Consider the following 20,034-nt stretch of genomic DNA (forward strand, 5'->3'; position numbering starts at 1 on the left):
GCCCAATGTCTCCCTTTCTGACACAATGAACATATTTATTCCAAGAAACATGATTATAACTCCTTAAAGTACTTTCTAAATTGTATATTTCCCAGCCTTGGGGCAAGGACTTATGCTTTATCTTGGTCCATGCGTGATGATCGTCAGAACACTTTCAAAATGTCACCTTCTCCCACCTTGACAACGATTATTTGAGCTAAATAAGGATTGTTTAAAATTTTTCAAAAAATAATCCTGGCTTCCCAAATTCCCCCGGATGGTAAAAACCAGTCAGGCCTGGAGCCTAGTTCCTGAGATCTGCAGGCTGGGCTCCTTACAGTGTTGTGGGCTCAGAGATCTGCCTTACGAATGCAAATTAGGCTGTTTCCCTTCTGTAATAATAATTTTAAAAGTTTGTCTTTAAATTTCTCAAAAGAATAAGATGATTAGCAGTCACGACCTGACACCTATTTTGATTTCTACAGAAATCAATATCAGTAAGTTTCCTATGTCTAAACTTCTCACTTTATGGATTCCGTTTGATCCTTCTATTAAAAAGTCATTCTAGGGACGCCCCAGTGGTTCAGTGGTTAAGACTCTGTGCTTCCAGTGCAGGGGGCATGCGTTCGATCCCTGGTGAGGGAACACATGCTGTGCAGTGTGGCCAATAAATAAATAAGCCATTCTAATCAGCATTTGTTGATATCTAGCTGCCTAGGCCCATGTAACAAACATTTATTTGGGGCTCACTAAGCTCAAGAGCCCCAGGCCTGGCACTATACAGGGGCGATGATGCTGGAGGAGAGATGGTGGGCAGAGGCCAGTTGGACCTCGGCTGGAGATGCTGCATCTGGGCTGGTCCCGGAAGGAAGTGGGGTTTGGACTTTTGTGAATGGGGGCAGGTAGGAGAAAGGAGAAACTTCCAGCATGTTGTTGCTGCATTTGAAAACCAACCTTCGATTTAAAAATCATTTTTCTATCCATAAAGGGAGCCTGGTGAATGGGCCCTTGAAAGAGCAAAACTGAACGTGAATGAAAACTTCCTGCTTGTGGGGATTCTCGAAGAGTTGGAAGACGTGCTGCTTTTACTGGAAAGATTTTTACCTCATTACTTCAAGGGTGTGCTCAGTATCTACAAAGACCCAGGTAACTCCGTCTGTAAGCAGTTCTTCTCTGTTCTGAGGGTGACTCACTTTGAAAAGGAAACTCAGGAAATAAAGACATGGAATCACCTCCTCTGTTAGTGAAGGGAGGTTCCCCTGGTTTCAAAGCAAGGTTAGAACCACGAGACAACAGATCCCAAAGCCTTGAGCGTCGGGGCCAAACATAAACTCACAATGTTTTCAAGGCCTAATGCTTCCATTTCTCCCTCTGGAAAATGAAATTGGCAACATCCCCATCAGCGTTGTCCTGAACGTGTTGCTGGGGCTTCCGTGGATGGGAGGGTGGGAAAATGGGAGGGAGCCATCGTCTGATGTGCTATCTCTGGCTCTATGTCCATTTAACAAAAGTGAATCCTAGCACATAGAACAGATGAAGCGGCACACTGAGAATACAGTCATGATTTTCCTCTAACAAATGCAGTGGTTTCCAAATAGAAGCGAGAATGCAGCAGAGCGATTACAAGGGTTGCCTGTGGTGTCGCTGTAAATGTGATTACTTTGAGAAGCCCATCGTGTATTTCTCTTATTATAATTTTATCTCAAGAAAATGACAAACAACATTGTTTCTGCCCTGTTCTTCTTAATCTACTGCTGCCACAACACTGCCTAATCACTAATGTATTTATTGTTTGGTTGTTCTGAATTGGGAGGTGTTATTCTGCCTTGTGGAAATAAAGCCCAGGGGAAGGGCTCCCCCAGTACAGCCTCTGCCCCACATGCCCGACAGCCAGGCAGAGACCACGCACTACATCATGAGCAGGTACTGATGCCCGGGTGAAATGGTCTTGTCTACAGGGTCCCTGACTTCTGTTTCATGGTTGGTAGGTGGTAGGTGGCCCTACCACCACCAGGGACTGGTTGGCGGAAGGTGACTGCCTTGGTCTCCCAACTGTCTTATTCAGAGAACAATTCCCACGTACTTACATCAAGGACCTCAAGGTGTGCTCTGCACGTGTGTCTCTGAAGCAGGAAGTACGGTTGGGAGAGCTAGAAGTGTAACAAGCTCTGAATGGTCAGTTTTTTAAATAGGGCCCTCCTTTGCCCTTTCAACACTTCCCCTGGGTTTTGTGTTCTCCTTGGGCACCTTCTGTGAGGTTTATCTATGGTAACACTGAAGGCCGAGCAGCTCCACCGTTGCCATGCCCTGAAGAGTGGCCACCTCCCCAGAGGCAGGGGATGGAAAAATGGAAAATGAGTGTCCACGCCCTCCAGCTTCTCGAGCATTTGAGCCTGTGCAAGGACAAGACCCCCGCATTGTCTTCTCACGGCCACAAACACGTGAGCTGGTGTCAGATAGGTTAACGGAGGCCACTTGATCATTCACACCAGAACCAGTTCCCCTGGGCCTTTTCAGTCTAAACTCACAGATTGCGGCACGCTAAAATAGCTGCTCTTGTACTTTATACAAGAATTTTATAACTGAGTAGACTAGGGGATAGAGAACAGAAACACCGAAGTCTGAGACTCTTAAAACTCTGTAGATTAAACTGACCGTGAAGTTGGATTAAAATGCAAACACTCCACTGGCCGTTTTTCTTTGGTGCTTGTCTTATTTTATTTAAAAATTCAGGTCTGTATAGACTGTTTGTAATCCCCTTCCAGCAAGATGAAGAGTATTTAGGCCAGTCTTGCTGCTGAAGTTATTGAAATAACAATAATTGAGGAGCTGGTAAAAATAACGTCTGCTAGTCAAATGGGCCATCACTTATTCTAGATCGGAAAGGTAGTCATTAATCCTTTCCAATCAGTACTAAGGGTTCCAATCACCCACCATTTAGAGAAGCTAAGAACTTCCCTAAATAATATCTCAACTGTTTGTGCACCCCACCCATTCATTTCCACTAAGAAGTTATGCTGATGAGTAAATTTGTTCCATACCAAAAATTTAGTCTTTGAGAAATTTAGTCTTCATAAAGTTTTAAAGAATATATTTGATATTAATGTTTGCATTCTGTGGAGACCCAATTAAGCATATCTCAGAAGAACTTGATGATAATAGGTACTCAAGATGGAATAAAAATGAAAGTTTTCTCCTGATGGGTAACCAAGAGTACATGCTCAAGTATTTCTCACCAGCCCAAGGGCATTTGTGAGGCGGAGGGAGTACCTTGGAACAAGGACTCAGTAAACTCTGCCCAACCTGGATGTGAATTTGAATTGGGAGAACCGAAGCCAAAATAGAGTTACTGGGTAAGAGCAACTTCCTGTCATTAAATTATACAGTCTCATTTTTTATTGATCGATTTCAATTACATTTGCTCATTCCTTACCTTTCAAAACTGAGAGGCTTGGAGCCAGCTCAAAGAATTGAAGAGACTAAGATTCATGGTCATTCACCAAAATGTGAGCAGAAGGGCCACAGTTTACACTTCCTGAGCCACAAGGGTTAACTGGTCATGAATGCTTTTCCACCTTAGCTCTTAAAAACGGACATGCTATGAGGTATCAATATTTTTCTTAGTCATAGTTCCTTTAGGAGGTAAAATCACAGTGGTGTTAAAGGCCAAAGTAAATAAGTAAAATAATTAAAGGCAGGAAATAAGTGAATATCTGTGATAAGAACAGTTCTTTTATTAGCATCCCTCATAGATGCCCTTGACCTAGTTAGTAACCCAGCTGTTGCACTTCAGTAGCCCGGTCTAGCATCCAAATGTGAAACTGTAGGACCTGACTTTAACTTACAACCTTCCTCCTCCCTGAGGACTCGAAAGCTCAGGTGTCCAATCCTTTTCTCTTGTATTTTAAATACTTTCCTTTACTAGCATTACATGAGTATTCATCTTCAATTTGCTTCCTTTACGAATGTAAACATTGGAGCCACAGTAGAGAATTCCTAGATTTTTGCGGACTGTCCTTGTGAATCTGGCCACCAACTACTACAAAGGAAAATATGTGTGATTCCAAACAAATGGCTTCCTTTAAGTTCATTCATAAATCAAGTGCTTTGTCATGTTTCTAAAAAAAAAAACTGTTTACACTTGAATATTTTTGTAAACGATGATGATGTGCTGTGCTAAGCCGCTTCAGTCATGTCCAACTGTTTGCGACCACGTGGACTGTAGCCCTCCAGGCTTCTCTGTCCCTGGGATTCTCCAGGCAAGAATACCGGAGTGGGTTGCTGTGCCCTCCTCCAGGGGATCTTCCCGACCCAGGGACTGAACCCACATCTCTATGTCTCCTGCATTGGCAGGTGGGTTCTTTCACCACTAGCACCACCTGGGAAGCCCAGTGATGATGATAAATAGAAGAAAATTTTGAATATTTTTTAACTAGGTATGAATGGTAGACTCCTATTAAGAGTATAGCAATGTAAGCTTGGAGTTTTATTGGCTTTGCAGCATTCAAATCTGAGGGTATTAACATACAAAATTAAAACTGGCTAGTTTTAAAAAACAGTTATTCTTTAAGGAAAGAACACTGAGTTGGGAGTTCTCTTTATGCAGTGGTTCTGCCTTTGCAATGGGCTTCCCTGGTGGCTCAGCTGGTAAAGAATCCACCTGCAATATGGGAGACCTGGGTTCGATCCCTGGGTTGGGAAGATCCCCTGGAGAAGGGAAAGGCTACCCACTCCAGTATTCTGGCCTGGAGAGTTCCATGGGCTGTATAGTCCCCGGGGTCACAAAGAGTCAGACATGACTGAGTGACTTTCACTTGACTTCTGCCCATAGGACCCAGAGCAAATGCAACTTTGGGTGGTTGATCGCTAGGATCTATTGGATCTATTATTATGATACTAAGGTATTACATGGAATGTTTTAAGGCACCTCTTTCTACCTTCTGTTGGTTAATACAATTATAGAGTGAAAGTGAAAGTCACAAGCTAAGCCACAAGGGAAGTCCAAGAATACTGGAGTGGATAGCCTATCCCTTGTCCAGCGAATCTTCCTGACCCAGGAATCAACCGGGGTCTCCTGTATTGCAGGCGGATTCTTTACCAACTGAGCTATCAGGGAGTGCTTTTCCCCTGAAAAAAAACACCATCCTCCGCAGTCTCACTGCCTCCTCAATTCCCAGGTATAGTTATGGAGGCTGTCGCCACCTAGAGGACATGGCGAGCCCAGGCTTCAGTGTTGTTCATTCAGAATCTGTCCTTCCCTAAGACAGGGATCCCAATTCACTCTCCGGTCATGCTGTCCACCCCTCTCTCTCACACCATATGGATTTCTGTCAGGGAGACAGGCTACCACAATGATTAGACCACAGGCTCTAGAGTAGACAGCCTGGGTGTTAAAGTCCATCCTCCACCTAAGCAGACAACCAGAGGTAAGGTGTGACTCCTCTACCCCTCAGCTTCCCCATCTATTTAAGACACGTGAACAATACTGTCTGGGAAACCCTGGTGGCTCAGAGGTTAAAGCATCTGCCTGAAATGCGGGAGACCTGGGTTCGATCCCTAGGTTGGGAAGATCCCCTGGAAAAGGAAATGGCAACCCACTCCAGTATTCTTGCCTGGAGAATCCCATGGACGGGGGAGCCTGATGGGCTACAGTCTACAGGGTCGCAAAGAGTCAGACACGACTGAGCAACTTAACTAAACAATACTGTCTATGTCAGAAGGTTGTGGTGAGATGCACCTGATCAAATCCATGTAAAACCCTTAGCCCAGAGCTTAACGTATAATAGTGTCAGTCCTCAGCTGTGACCAACTCTTTGCGACCCCATGAACTGTAGCCCACCAGGTTCCTCTGTCCATGTAATTCTCCAGGCAAGAATACTGGAGTGGGTTGCCATTCCCTTCTCCAGGCGATCTTTCCAACCCAGGGGTCAAACCCGGGTCTCCTGCACTGCAAGCAGATTCTTTACCATCTGAACCACCAGGGAAACCCCAACAGATGGTAAGTGTTCAAAACTTAACTCTTAGCCTGCCAAGCCTCTCCTTACAGGAGAGAGACAGGGCCTGTGTCTGGGAGGAACTAGGGCTTCCACTCTCTTTCTGTAACTTCAGTGTGAAAGAAAGAAATAGAAGAGAGAGAAGGAGGGAGAGGAACAATTATATTCTGGCCAATACCTTATTCTTAAATAATCATAGGGGAATAAGTTTAGTAGAAATATTACTAGAGTGACATGCTCAGGGACTGAAAAACGTATACCATTCAAGTCACTGGGGATTTTTAAAAATAATCTATTTTTATGCCTGAACACTTATCAGGAATATCAGGACATTAAAATTTCAACTTTAAATGAAACCGACTGTTGAGATGTGACCAGAGCCAATTACCATTAACTTGAGCCGAATGTTGAATCTTTCAGACTGTTCTGTATCATGTTATTTAGTAGATATAATATAGGTGTTCAATGATTTAATTGTGAATGACGTTTTCATTTTAACTAGGACCCTAAGATTCAGGTCTTGAAAAACCTTTATTTTCCATATGCAGAATTACATAATCAGAACGCTATGACAAACTTTGTCCAGCAGATGGCAGGCTCTCTCCATTTTTTTCAAGGAAATGCCTGCGGCTTTCTAAGAGTTTCCATCTGCAGAGAGGCCTTTACAGAATGCTTGGAGGCAGATGTACAATTATGCCCAATTTGGGGCCTAAAAATGGGATCATACCAAAAGCATTCCAAGTACAATTGATTGCAGTAGTCCAAAGTGCATTGTATGACAGCTGATGGGCTCAGGAAGTGGGAGGTGGTTTACAGTCAAATAAGTTTGTGTGGGTTAAAAACATTTATTGTTTGTTGTTCATCTCAAAGTCCTGTCTGATTCTTTGTGACCCCATGGACTGCAGCACGCCAGGCTTCCGTGGCCTTCACTATCTCTTGGAGTTTACTCAGATTCATGCCATTCGGTTGGTGATGCTGTCTGACCATCTCATCCTCGGCCACCCTCTTCTCCTTTTGCCTTCAGTCTTTCCCAGCAACAGGGTCTTTTCCATGAGTCAGCTCTTCACATCAGGTGGCCAAAGTTTTGGAACTTCAGCTTCAGCATCAATTCTTCCAGGGTTGATTTCCTTGGTTTTATAAAAGTCATCCATCATTCTGTAATAATTGGATAAAACATGCTGTTTTTCATCTTTTATTTCCTACTTCTTATTTCTTTTGTTGTTGTTGTTGCTCAGTTGCTCAGTCGTTTCCGACTCTTTTGCAGCCCCATGGACTGTAGCCGGTCAGGCTCCTCTGTCCATGGGATTTCCCAGGAAAGAATACTGGAGTGGGTTGCCATTTCCTTTCTTGGGGGGATCCTCTCAACCCAGCAGGCGAACCTGAATTTCCTGCACTACAGGCAGACTTTCTACCGCTGAACCATATTCCATTTACTCTATGACAAAACCCCCAAACATTCTGGAACCTCACAGAATGGTTGAGAGAAATTCCAACCATCTACAGGCACCACTGAAGTTGTTTTAAAAACTCAATTATTGTTCATAAAAATAGGACCCTACTCTGTTATTGGTTCATCTACCATCAGTGTTCTCCATAAAGATCTGGTTTTCACCAGTCATGTTCTAATCGTGTTGGTACCACATTGTCTGTGTGTGTGTGTACATCAATTCATGTTCAAACTGCTAAATCACTTGGTAAGCAGCAGTGGTATTTCAGTGACTAATCTTGCGTCAGAACATCAGCAACAGTTCCTAAACAATAGCAATTTGCATATCAATTTGCCATTTATAAAGTACTTCCATATAGATGATCTCGCTCGATTCTTACACGAATCCTCTGAAGTTGAGAAAGACAGTTAGTCTTTGTCTCATTTTCTAAACAAGGAAGCTGACAGTGGAGGAGTGGAATAGCTTGCCCACAGTTATCAAGTCCCAAGTGACCAAAGACATTCAAGCTTCTGTCCCCAGAAGTACCACTAACTCCGTGAACCTATGACCCTCCAAAGATGCTTCATATTCAATTACTAATGCAGAGCATTAAGCACCATTATGTCATAAGCATAATACAGGGTATTAAGCACCGTTATCCTGAAGGAGGGCCTGGAATCCCACTCCAGTATTCTTGTCTGGAGAATCCCATGGACAGAGGACCCTGACAGGCTACAGTCCATGGGGTTGCACAGAGTTGGACACGACTAAAGCAACTTAGCGTGCACGCATGCAAGCACCCTTATGTATTGCACTTAAAGGTAAAAGCTTGATAATAAAATCTATAGATTATCTCTATTCAACATATGGTCTGATTTTGCAGTAATTTAACTTTCCCCCAATAGTCCTCTTCTGTGAAGGATAATATTTAAATATCAGATATAATCTGAAAATACTAGAAAAATTCAACAAACACTTTGAGCAAATGTTTAAGTGTCTGTAATGCACTCCAGTCCTGGGGAACAGCTGTGTAAAGATAAAGAAAACCACGTCTGGACTGAGCATCATCACAAACAGGGCTGGAGGGACACCTCCTGTTGAAGATACTTGTGCCCGGCCTTGAAGGGTGCATAGCTGTTCACCTGACGGACGTGAAAGTAGGCAGGTTACGAAGAAAAAATATGAGTGCAGAAAAAATGTGAGTGCGGGTGTGAAGGCATAGGAGTCCCAAGTGCGGGAGCACGAGGGGCATCCCAGCCCACCTCGGCCCTTGCCTACTGACCTTACCTCTTGGATCTGAGTCCTCCATTCTTCACAGCTCAGTCACCCTGCTGCTAAGTCAGTCCTGCCCAAGGCAGGAAAAATGCCGGCGGCCTTAGACCTCTATGCAGTACAACCTGGAGCTGAGTCACTCACACCAATCCCAGAACCAGTGGCCAAGCCACAGTTGCCAGAGGGCCATGCGTCACCCCCACCCCCAGCCCCCCAGGTTCCATGCCCTCTGCCACGTCTGACCACCTCCCAAGGATCCCTCACTTTCTAAAAGGATACTGCCAGGTTCCTGAGTCCCGAGGGCTGGGTTATTCCTCTTGGCTTCATTTCTGGTTTCCCACCCAAGATCTAGCCACTGTCTAGGCCTAGGGTATCCATTGGCTTCAGTCAGCCCTGCACTGTTCCCACGGTGTGGCGGGGGTGGGGGGGGGTCACACAAACTCTCCAGATACAACCTACTTTCCTCTCTGATCCCTAAGTTCCCCTCTCTGCCCACCAGCATGGACTCCCCTCCTGTTGGCAGCCAGTCTCTGACTCAAGGGTGAGCTGGCTGTGTCCCCTGACGATACCTCTGGCCTTCCTCACTGGGAGCTCTTGGGATCATCCCTTCAGAATTTTCCCCTAGTCCCCACCTCCCACCCCATGTACCCTGGGAAATTGATCCCTTCTAGGTCCCAACCTCATCCTCTGGAGAACCCTGGATGCCTCCCACAGTGTGGCCAGGCATGGGGTGTGCAATTTGTGCAGTTTTCTCTCTTATGATTTATTTCCCCGGACAAAAAGCTGGCTAATAATATCTGAGTGTGTGGTGGAGGTACCAGCATTCTTCTGCGTTTAGAGGTGAATTTCTTCTTCTTGCGAATTTAATCATTTCTACTTTGAGCAGTTTTGAGTTGAACTTGACAGTAATATGCTTTGCATTGAGTAAGAATGCTACTGAGGGTGGAATTAGTCACCACAAATTTCAACTTTTGGACTTCCCTGGTAACTCAGCAAAGCTGAGATCCTCCTAGAGCCTGGGCCAAGAAGATTAGAGACCTGACCCCAGAGGGTGAAAGTTGATCTTTTTATAAAAGACCCTGTGAGTTTCCTGTGCTTTTGTGCCCAGACTTCCAAGACCCATACCTGCCCTGGTGCCTAACGTGGTGATGTGGAAAGAGCCTTAGACAGAGACTTCCAGAACTGTCTTTGTGTCCCTGAGTCATGATCTTGCCTCGCTGACAGTCTTTGCTTATAATATGTACCCCCCACACTGAGAGAAGTTCAATCCTTACCCATTTAGCATGACTCAACACTTTACAATGGCAACTTCTATTTTTGTTCAGCTAATCTTGTTCAAATAAAAATATCATTTCCTGAGTATCGCGGGTTGTCTTCGGAATCGTTGCTGACATCTCCCGAGGGCCGGCTTCGGCTCCCCATTAAAAAAAATAATAATAATAACTTCCTGATCTGTATTTTTTTTACTATCTCAGACATTTTTATCAACATATAATATCCTAAATTCTCACATGTTGTAAATGGTGTTGGACTTTGAAAAGAATACAGTGAAAAACTGCAAGTGTACCTGTGTTCAAACCCTGCAGTTTTTAGTGGTTTCTTGTGAGCTGTATTAAGCACATTCATTTCACTGTCCACAAGCCCACAGAGAAATCTAGTCTAATTTCCCCCTAATGAGAGTAGGGACATTTTGCTTTCTGCGTGGGAGCTTCAGATGCTCTGAAGCATCGCCTCTCTTGTTTTTACAATATGCTTCTAAGTACTTCTCTTGGCTTGTCATAGCCAGACACTACTGGAGCTACTTTTCAAAACATGTTTTCCTAGAATTTTACCTCCCTGTTTTTTAACTATACTTGATATATTACAGCAGTGTGTGCACACTCAGCTGCTTCAGTCACGTCCGACTCTTTTTGCAACCCCATGGACTGTCGCCTCCCAGGCTCCTGTGTCCATGGGGTTCTCCAGGCGAGAATACTGGAGTGGGTTGCCATTTCCTCCTTCAGGGCATCTTCCCAATCCAGGGATCAAACCCATGTCTCTTATGTCTCCTGCACTGGCAGGCAGAGTCTTTACCCACTGAGCCACCTGGGAAGCCCCATATTAAAGTAGTACATGCATAGAGTTAAAAATCCAATAGTATTCAAGGATATATAATGAAAAGCGATTGTTTCCTATTTCAACCCTTTCCACTGCAAAGTCTGGTTTTGAAGAAGTAAACACGTTCAGCACAAGTAGCTGCTTTTTCTGACAACCGCCACACTAATTATAACTAGTATGCACAGGCTTGTTTTGTTTTTGTTGTGTTATTGTCTTGATTTATTTATTTGCAACATTATTTAGTTCTCTTATTCCAGCACACTTACCTCTACTTCCTTCCCCCACTATGTACATAATATGGCTATATCCACATTTCCCATACATATTCCTTATTTACATTACTATGACTAAATATATTTGTTGGACATTGATCCAAGTAGTACACAATCATCTCAATTCATTTCTTGCATGACTTATTATTTTCCTTACAATTGATTATTGCCTTGGATTTTTTTATTTGCCTAGGTTTATTTATACCTGTCAAAGTTTTCATGGGTGCCATTAGATCTGTTGTATCAATATTACTTTTGATTTTTTTCAATATTACTTCAAATAAGTACATCCATTCTATTCCTGCTCGCGCATCCCAGGACCACTCCCCTCTTTCCCACCCAGAGGTCTGACTTCGCTTTGATCTGGGCTGATTACTCAGAAGCTTCCTGCACAGCTGCAACTTCCCTTTACCATTTTACAGAATGTATTGCATCCCTGGTCTCCCGACTCCCTCAAATTCTATTTCTTGACTTAATAATTCCATTTAATCCAAGATGTTCCCAAGTTGGTTCCTGATAAAAGAGGCATGGGAAGTGGTAAATTCTTTGAGTCGTTGCATATCTGAAAAGCTCAGTGTTTTAGTATCTCGTTTGATTGCCAGTTTGGTTTGTCATGCATTCCCTCACATATACATTCCATTTCCCACATCTGTTTCTCACTTTCTCATTCTTTCTGTCTCTCTGGAGTGTTATTTTTATTCCTTTCATGAAAATTGACAACAGTGTGCCTCAGTGTGCTGAGTAGTCAACAGATACATTTAAGCTTAAAACACATGTTTTTTTCATTTCTGGGAAATTTTCTTGTTTTACTTCTGCATTATTTACTGCATGATTTTATCAGTACTATTTCCTGTATTTCAGCTTTGGAATGCTGTTGGTCAGATATTGGATCTTCTAGATGCAGCCTCTCTATGTGCTTTATTATTTTTTCCTCTTTTAATTTCCATCTCATCAACTTTTTCTCTCTGGATGAGTTCCTCAATTTGTATTCCAGTCATTCTGTTAAATTTTCTCTTTTTCAAGAACTCTTTGTTAATCTTTTTTTCTTCTTTTTGCATACTATCTTGTTCTTGTTTACCGAATACAATCCACCTTAAATCTCTGAAAATTACAGAAATTTTTAAAAAGTGTTTTCATCACTTTCTTACGTTATCGCTATTTGCTCCATACTCCTTTACTGTTTTGGTTGATTGCATGCTTGCTCAGTTGCTTCACTCATGTCTGACTTTTTTTACCCTACAGACTGTAGCAGAGAAGGAAATGGCAACCCACTCCAGTATTCTTGCCTGGAGAATTCCATGGACAAAGGAGCCTGGTGGGCTACAGTCCATAGGGTTGCAAAGAGTCAGAGATGACTGAGCAACTCACACACACACGCACAGACTGTAGCCCATCAGGCTCCTCTATCCATGAGATTCTCCAGGCGAGAATACTGGAGTGGGTTGCCATTTCCTTCTCCAGGGGATCTTCCCGGGGATCTTCCCAGGGATTGAACCCACGTGTCTCTTATATCTCCTGCATTGGTAGGTGGATTCTTTACCAATAGTGCCACCTTGGAAGCCCTTGGTTGGTTTGGGCATCTCTTTTTCAGTCCAAAGTCTTTCCCCTGGTGGTCTTTTCCAAAATTCAGATTTGAGGGTGAGACACAAGAGCTCACTGAAAGTGAGCTGCGCAATAGGGCAGACTTATCAACTAATGGACCCACTGGGGATGATCAAGCAGCCATCAGGTTTTTCTGGGAAACATTTGTTAGTGATTTTAGGGTTTTTTTTATTTGGAGTTTATTCAGTTTCCCTACTGCAGCATTCCCCAAACATCCACCTGGGGGATGGGAGGTGAGGTGGGATTAGGAGGCTAGGACGTATGTCTGGTTGCTGGTGTGGGAACAGGGGCTGAAGGTCCATGTTCAGGCACCGTTCGCTTCACTGTGCTCAGTTTAGTCCATGCTCTCCTCTCTCCCCTTTGGGGTAGCAAACCAGTCTGGAGCCTCTCCCCAAATTCTTTGGTGACTAATCCTAAGACTGCCTGTCCACAGGCCATGGAGAATGGGGGAAGACCCACGATGAGATACCTGACTGCATGAAGGTGTGGAGGGAATTTAGGGCCCAGCTCCTCCATAGGCAGGGTACCTGTCTCATCCTCAGTTTTTCCATCTAGGCTGCCTGGTGCTACCTCTCTGTCTCTCTGGGGTTGTGCAGGGTGAGTTGACCCTCTTGATGTATGTCCCTCCTCCCCCACTGCCAACACTCCAGTGCATTTACTCTGCTCTGCTACATCCAATGCATTCCTCCAACCACTGTCCATCTTCCAGAAGTTGGTTAAGGGCTGTCTTCCATTGAAACCCTTCTCCAGTTCTTTGTCCTTGTGATCCAGCAATCTTTTTCTAAAATTATTATCCTTTACTGTCACTTGGGTGAAGATTTTCAGAGGAGAGGCATTGAAGGCCTGTGGTCAGCCTACTGCATTTAGCTGGGCATGTGCTAATTTCCTGAACTTTAAGATTCTAATACCAGTTTTGTGTTTAGAGCGCGTAGCTAGATCTATTATACCTGTTTCTTTCATGTGACATCTGCATAGCTGTGATGTGACTCAGGCTTCTGTAGCACTGCCTTCATCATCGGTACCCTGGGATTATAGTCCTGGTGAAATTCCAAAAACAAAACAAACAAACAAAAACAAGATCCCTTAATGGTAGATTACTAGTTCAGTTCAGTTCAGTCGCTCAGTCGTGTCCTACTCTTTGTGACCCCATGAATCACAGCACGCCAGGCCTCCCTGTCCATCACCAACTCCCGGAGTTCACTCAGACTCACGTCCATCGAGTCAGTGATGCCATCCAGCCATCTCATCCTCTGTCGTCCCCTTCTCCTCCTGCCCCAATCCCTCCCAGCATCAGAGTCTTTTCCAATGAGTCAACTCTTCGCATGAGGTGGCCAAAGTACTGGATTACTAGTTAAACCCCTCTTATTTTTTTTTTAACTGAATGATATTTGCTATGATGAAGCTCCAAACTACTATATATTTTTTTAAAAATCATCTGGAAGACAGATCAGAGCCATCCATATTGGAGATTTATTTAATGGGAGAGAATGTAAATTATGAGTTGATAAAAAAAAGATGCTCTCCTGATCAGAGGCAGGACTCAACCATCCAAAGACACCAGTCCTATGTAACTTGACAGAAACACACGCCACCGTTTCAAGTGCTGTCACGTGTCATTCCCCTAACCTAACGCAGGGATCACGGCAAAGGTATCGCAAGCCTGGGAAGTCCGGGGCCCTGGTCCGTGAACGCTGACAGTCGGCCCATGTCCGGGAGAAAAAGCAGCCATTGAGAGGGTTTCTCGGCAGCAGCTGCTTTAGTAGCAGTAGCAGCAGCTCATATAACAAATGTTTCATGACGAATGCAAACAAAAGCCAGCTCTGAAATTCCAGCCACGCCATGTCCAAGCCAGTTCAACGTCGTATAACCACTCCGTTCGAGTTTTTTCCCTTCTCTAAATGCATTCCATATGAGCCGTGGTGTGGGGACTGCTGGGATCTCCTGCATTCACTCAGAAGGCTGTTTTTAAAGCCCAGACTGAAAGGAAAGTAAGTCAGTGGGAAAACAAACTCAAAGAAAACACTGAGACTCAGGTGTGGGGGGTGTGTTTGTTCTCCCCAGCCAGCCATGACCCCCGGAATGGGGCTGGAGGCTAGGAATCCTTTAGCCCACCCCGCCTCCCCACTCCTTGGAGGCCTGGGAGAAGGACTTTGCTGCAGTGAGGCCCCCAAGTCTTCCCTGGCCCTGGATAAGCACTGCTTCTCAAAATGCGGTCCAAGGAGCCATGCCAGCTCATAAGCTGCTTGCTACTAGTCCATGAGGAGATAAGGCAGAAACTGAGAGTAAGACTTTAGAAACTTAGATGGTAATTTCGCATGGCTCTGATTATTTAGTTAATTTATTTATTTGATTTTGGGCTGTGCTGGGTCTTCGTTGTTGTGTGTGGTCTTTCTCTAGCTGCAATGAGGGGGACTGCTCTGTAGTTTTGGGGCACAGGCTTCTCACTGCAGTGGCTTCTCTTGTTGCAGACCACAAGCTCTAGGATACGTGGGCTCAGTAGCTGTGGCACACAGGCTTAGTTGTGGGATCTTCCCAGACCAGGGATGGAATCCTTCTCCACTGCATTGGCAGGTGGATTCTTTACCGCTGAACCCCCCGGGAGGTCCCTGGTTATTTTTTAAACAACTCATTTTTGTTATGGTTGACAAAAGCATCAATCTGAGATGGACAACAGTGGGAAGAATTCAGAGAGCTTTTGAGAAGCAAGGTTGTGGATTCTCCCACCAGCTTGGACTGCCCAGGTTAGCCAGCTGAAAGGTCGTCCAATTGACAAGCCCAGTCTTAAGGCATTTGGGGCTTATGAGGCCCCATGATTTTTGCATGTGATTTTGCCTTCTTGGCTTCAAAGCTCAAACTGGTGTTCCACAGCAACGACCAAACACCCAAACTCAAGGAAGTGTGATGCGTGGAGACTCTGCTCTCCTAGACTGGTGCCTTGACCAAAACCTTAAAAAAAAAGTCATGATTCACACCACATGCATGCTCAGTCATGTCTGACTCTTTGCCACCCCACAGACTAGCCCGCCAAGGCTCCTCTGTCTGTGGGATTCTCCAGACAAGAATACTGGAGTGGGTTGCAATTTCCTCCTCCAGGGGACCCTCCTGACTCAGGCATCCAACCTGCCTCTCCTGTGTCTCCTGCTTTACAGGCAGATTCTTTACCACTGAGCCACCGGGAGATCCACAGAAGGATAGCACTTTTCCAGCAAGCAGAATACTTAGACTTATGTTGACTCGCTTATTCCTCATCACCTGGTTAGGCAGAGTGGTAGGTTAAATTGTGTCCCCTGAAAATACGTTAGGTCCTAAACCCGTGTGTCTGAACGTGACCTCATTTGGGAAATAGGGTCTTTGCAGATATAATCACATTAAGACGAGGTCATATTGGACTAGGATGCACCCTCAATCCATTGGCTGGTTTCGTTATAAGGAGAGAAAGATTCAGAGACACAGGGAAGAAGGCCATTTGAAGACAGAGGCGGAGAGTGGAATTATGTTGCCGCAAGTCATAGAATGCCAAAGATTGTCAGCAGGGATAGTCAGAAATTAGAAGGAGGGAAACATCTTCCTTCGAATTGTCTGAGGATTAGCAGTTTATGGTAACTTTATGACAGTCCTAGGAAACTAATACAAATAGAAATCTCCATCCCATTTCCAGATGAAGACCTGGAGACTCATTGGTAATAAGATCTGTCCATGTTCAAAGCAACCAGCAAGTAGCAAGATCTGGGTTTGAACAAAGACGAGCCACCCACTGGGCTTCCCAGGTGGTACTAGTGGTAGAGAGCCTGCCTACCAATGCAGGAGACATAGAGATGCGAGTTCAATCTCTGGCTTGAAAAAATCCCCTGAAGGAGGAAATAGCAACCCACTCCATTATTCTTGCCTGGAGAATCCCATGGACAGAGGACCCTGGAGGGCTAGAGTCCATGGGGTCGCAAAGTCAAACACAATGGAAATGACTTAACACACACAGGCACACATCCAATACACCAGATTGTTTTTCTTGGTTGGGTGAAGGAATTGGGAGGAAAAGAATTATCTAACATTTGGAGAAAGTTAAATAAGTGACTTTACAATAATGCAATGACATATGATGAGGCTATTGGAATTTTATTTTGAGTAACTATTCATTCTGAACAATGAGTGAAAAATCAGATGCACTATTGTATTTATATTGTACAATATGTGTCTTTAGTACACATGCAACATGCTTAGAAGAACAAACTAGAAAGAAAACAAAACCAACAAATAGCCATTTAACTGTGTTTGTGTGGTTTTGGTAGTTTTCATTTGTTCCTCTCGACTTTCCTGTCTTGTCTCACTTTGCCGTAACACACATGTGTCACAGATGCCGCCGAGTAGCACGTCCCAACACTGCTCTGTGCTTTCCATGTATCTTCCTAATCATCACAGAAGGGCAGCAAATTAGATACCATTATCCAAATCCCCAGAGGAGAAAACGCACCCAGATGCCTAAGGACTGGATCTGAGGTCTCACAGCTGGGGAGAGGCAGAGCTCGTCGGACTCCAAGCCTTGTGTTCTTCCGCCAGCTTTGTGGCCGCTTCCACTTTCATGATCAGAAAAAAGAGGACTGTGGGAAGGGGGATAATGAGCAGAGGTGAAACAAGAAGAAACTGTCCACAGGGGAGAGGATATATGCATAGGTGTGGCTGATTCGTTCTGCCGTATAGTAGAAACTAACTCAACACTGTAAAGCAACTAAATTCCAATACAAATTAGTATAAAATGTTTTTAAAAGAAGCAAGTATCACCATGGCCCCTTCAGGCAGGGCTTGCTCCTCCTAGGTCATTTGCATTGTATTGCATTGTATGAAGTAGAGGCATTATCCTTTGGGCATTAACTCTGCAGAGGCTTCTTGAAGACTGGCGCATGGCTGCTACCTTTCTGAACCCCCACAGCACTGGCTGTAGAATGCTATCATAGGGGATGCCTGGCTCTCCTCCCACCCTTCCCTCCTTTCAGAAGGCCGCCACCCCCCCCACCCCGTCCCTCCTCCCCCGCAGTTTTGGGAACACCAGATAAAGCAGTTACTGAGTGTTTCTGGGACAGATACCAGGAGTGCCTAGGCTTGGTGGCCAGATGTTACATTTCTTCAATCCCCAACCCTGAAGGCTAGATGGAGCAAGAGCAAAATTTTGCCACTGTTCTCTTTTTTCATGTAGCCCTGAACCTTTGCAATTTGAGTAATTCAAACATTAGCTATATAAAAAAACTTAAGTTGCTTTAAAATTTTTTATGTTTTTATTTCTGACTGTACTGGGTCTTCATTGCTGTGCAGGCTTTTCTCTAACTGCAGCAAGCAGGGGCTACTCCCTAATGCAGTGCTTGGGCTTCTCACTGAGACGGCTTCTCTTGTGAGTATGGGCTCTAGGGCATGCAGACTTCAGTAGTTGTGGCTTCCAGGCTCTAGAGCACAGGCTCAATAGTTGTGGCAGACGGGCTTAATTACTCTGAGGCATGTGGGATCTTCCTAGACCAGGGACCGAACCCATGCATTGGCAGGCAGGTTCTGTACCACTGAGCCACCAGCGAAGCTCTTAAGGTTTTCACACACCACGGTCGGGATGCCTCGTCAGTATCATTCTCTCACATAACCAGAGGCCATGTTCCTCTCTCACTCATGCTTCCCTGCAAGAGGACTGGACCCTCCTCATTGTGAGCAAAGGACGTTGGTCGCGCAGTTCTCTAGACAGATTCTCCTGTTCTGTGCCTGCCTGCAGCCTTCCCCGTATACCGTCGCTGTACCCTAACACCCTCTCCATGCTAATAGCCCTTGGCACCTGAGCCACACTTTCTTAAAATTTAGCTGTCTTGTGGCCCACTCCCTCAGAGCCCTGATAAATAATTCTAGAAATATGAAGGAATTAACAGCTGACAGTAACAATTTATGCTGCCCAGGGGAATTTCTAACAATAATGATAATAATAATAACCCCTAGAATGCTTTGCACATTGTGGATAATCAACAAAAAGTTATTGAACTAATATTCAATTAGTGAACTGAATTTTATGTGGAATTTCTAATTTAATCCTTAGAACAATCCAATGACATAGGTACTTTCATTATTCCCATTTTACAGATGAGTAAGTTGAAGTTTAAAGAGATATAGGTGACATCACTGTTTTATTAGGAGATTCCTTAGGGGGATAAATCATTTTAAAAAGATTTTGTTTTAGGGGAAACAATCATTTTAAAAAGATTTTGTTTTATATTGGAGTATAGTTGATGAACAATGCTGTGTTAGTTTCAGGTATAAAGCAAAGGGATTGAGTTATATATAGACATGTTTCTATTCTCTCTCAAATGAAGAAGAATCATTTTAGACACATTTTATTTTTAAAATATTTATTTATTTATTTGGCTGTGCTGGGTCTTAGCTTCAGCAGGCAGGATCTATTTCCCTGACCAGGGATGGAACCTGGGCTCCTTGCATTGGGAACGTGGAGTCTTAGCCTCTGGACAACAAGGGAAGTTCCATAGATACATTTTATTATATATGAACTAGGTATGACTTTCAGGAGTTCTTTAAGAGGAAAAATGTTGCTTTATTCATCTAAATCTAGTGCACTAGAAATATAGGGAGGGGATGTGAACTTCAGTTGGCCATTAGGCCAATTCGTTATTTTCTGTCTTCGGTGCTTCCTTCCACTTACCGCACCATCATCTAGAACAGAGGGTGGACTTGGTCGCCCTGGGGTATGGTGACATACTCTTCATCCCAACAGGTCATCCTAGGCCCCATAGCCCAGGATTTGGATGTAGCCACCGCACATCCAGCCTCCTGTGGTTTAAGATACTCTTCCTGAGGTTGCCTGTCTCCTTCAAGGGGAGAAATCATTGGTGGTAGAAATACAGGCTTGCGCCTTGCTACTAAGAACAAGAGTTTTCTGTAGAAGCATGGACTTTCATTAGCACCAGGAAACCATACCATTTATAGGACAATCTGCTCTACCTGCAGCAACTGTTCTCAGCCTGAAGCTCCCCCGCATGGTGTTCAGGGAATGCTTATATCGCCTCACCCCATCCATTTCATATGAACATACTCTGAGTGCCTGCTTTTTGGGGGAAGCAAAGTATTTTCAGACTGGCAACAGACGTTCCCAACCCCCGCAACAGTAAGAATCACAGTCTGTATGTAAGGCCAGCCCTGCAGGCCTCTCACACTCTCTGTTTCACACCCTCCCTTTCCAATGGCTGGTCTCTGGGAAGCCCTGCCCGCTTGACAACATGCCCATCCAGCTGGACCAGCAGCCCTACCGCAAAAGAGGGCGCCCCATGGCTGTGAGCTTTGACACAGACAGGCCAGATTAATGGAGGACTATTGAACTGGCCTGATGGACTGATGTGGGCCATCTTTTTTGGAGCC

General features: G+C 44.4%; 1 protein-coding gene across 2 annotated transcripts in view; it reads left to right on the top strand.

The window, feature by feature from the left end:
- UST (uronyl 2-sulfotransferase) overlaps positions 1–20,034 on the top strand; it is a 317,125-nt gene that overhangs the window by 266,479 nt on the left and 30,612 nt on the right. For both annotated transcript variants that reach the window (XM_014477904.2, XM_070376839.1), the window contains exon 7: positions 968–1,125. In XM_014477904.2, coding sequence (XP_014333390.2) covers positions 968–1,125 — 158 coding nt within the window. The remainder of the gene's footprint in view (positions 1–967; positions 1,126–20,034) is intronic.

The sequence above is a fragment of the Bos mutus genome, chromosome 9, assembly GCF_027580195.1.
Source record: "Bos mutus isolate GX-2022 chromosome 9, NWIPB_WYAK_1.1, whole genome shotgun sequence".
Classification (NCBI taxonomy): Eukaryota; Metazoa; Chordata; class Mammalia; order Artiodactyla; family Bovidae; genus Bos; species Bos mutus.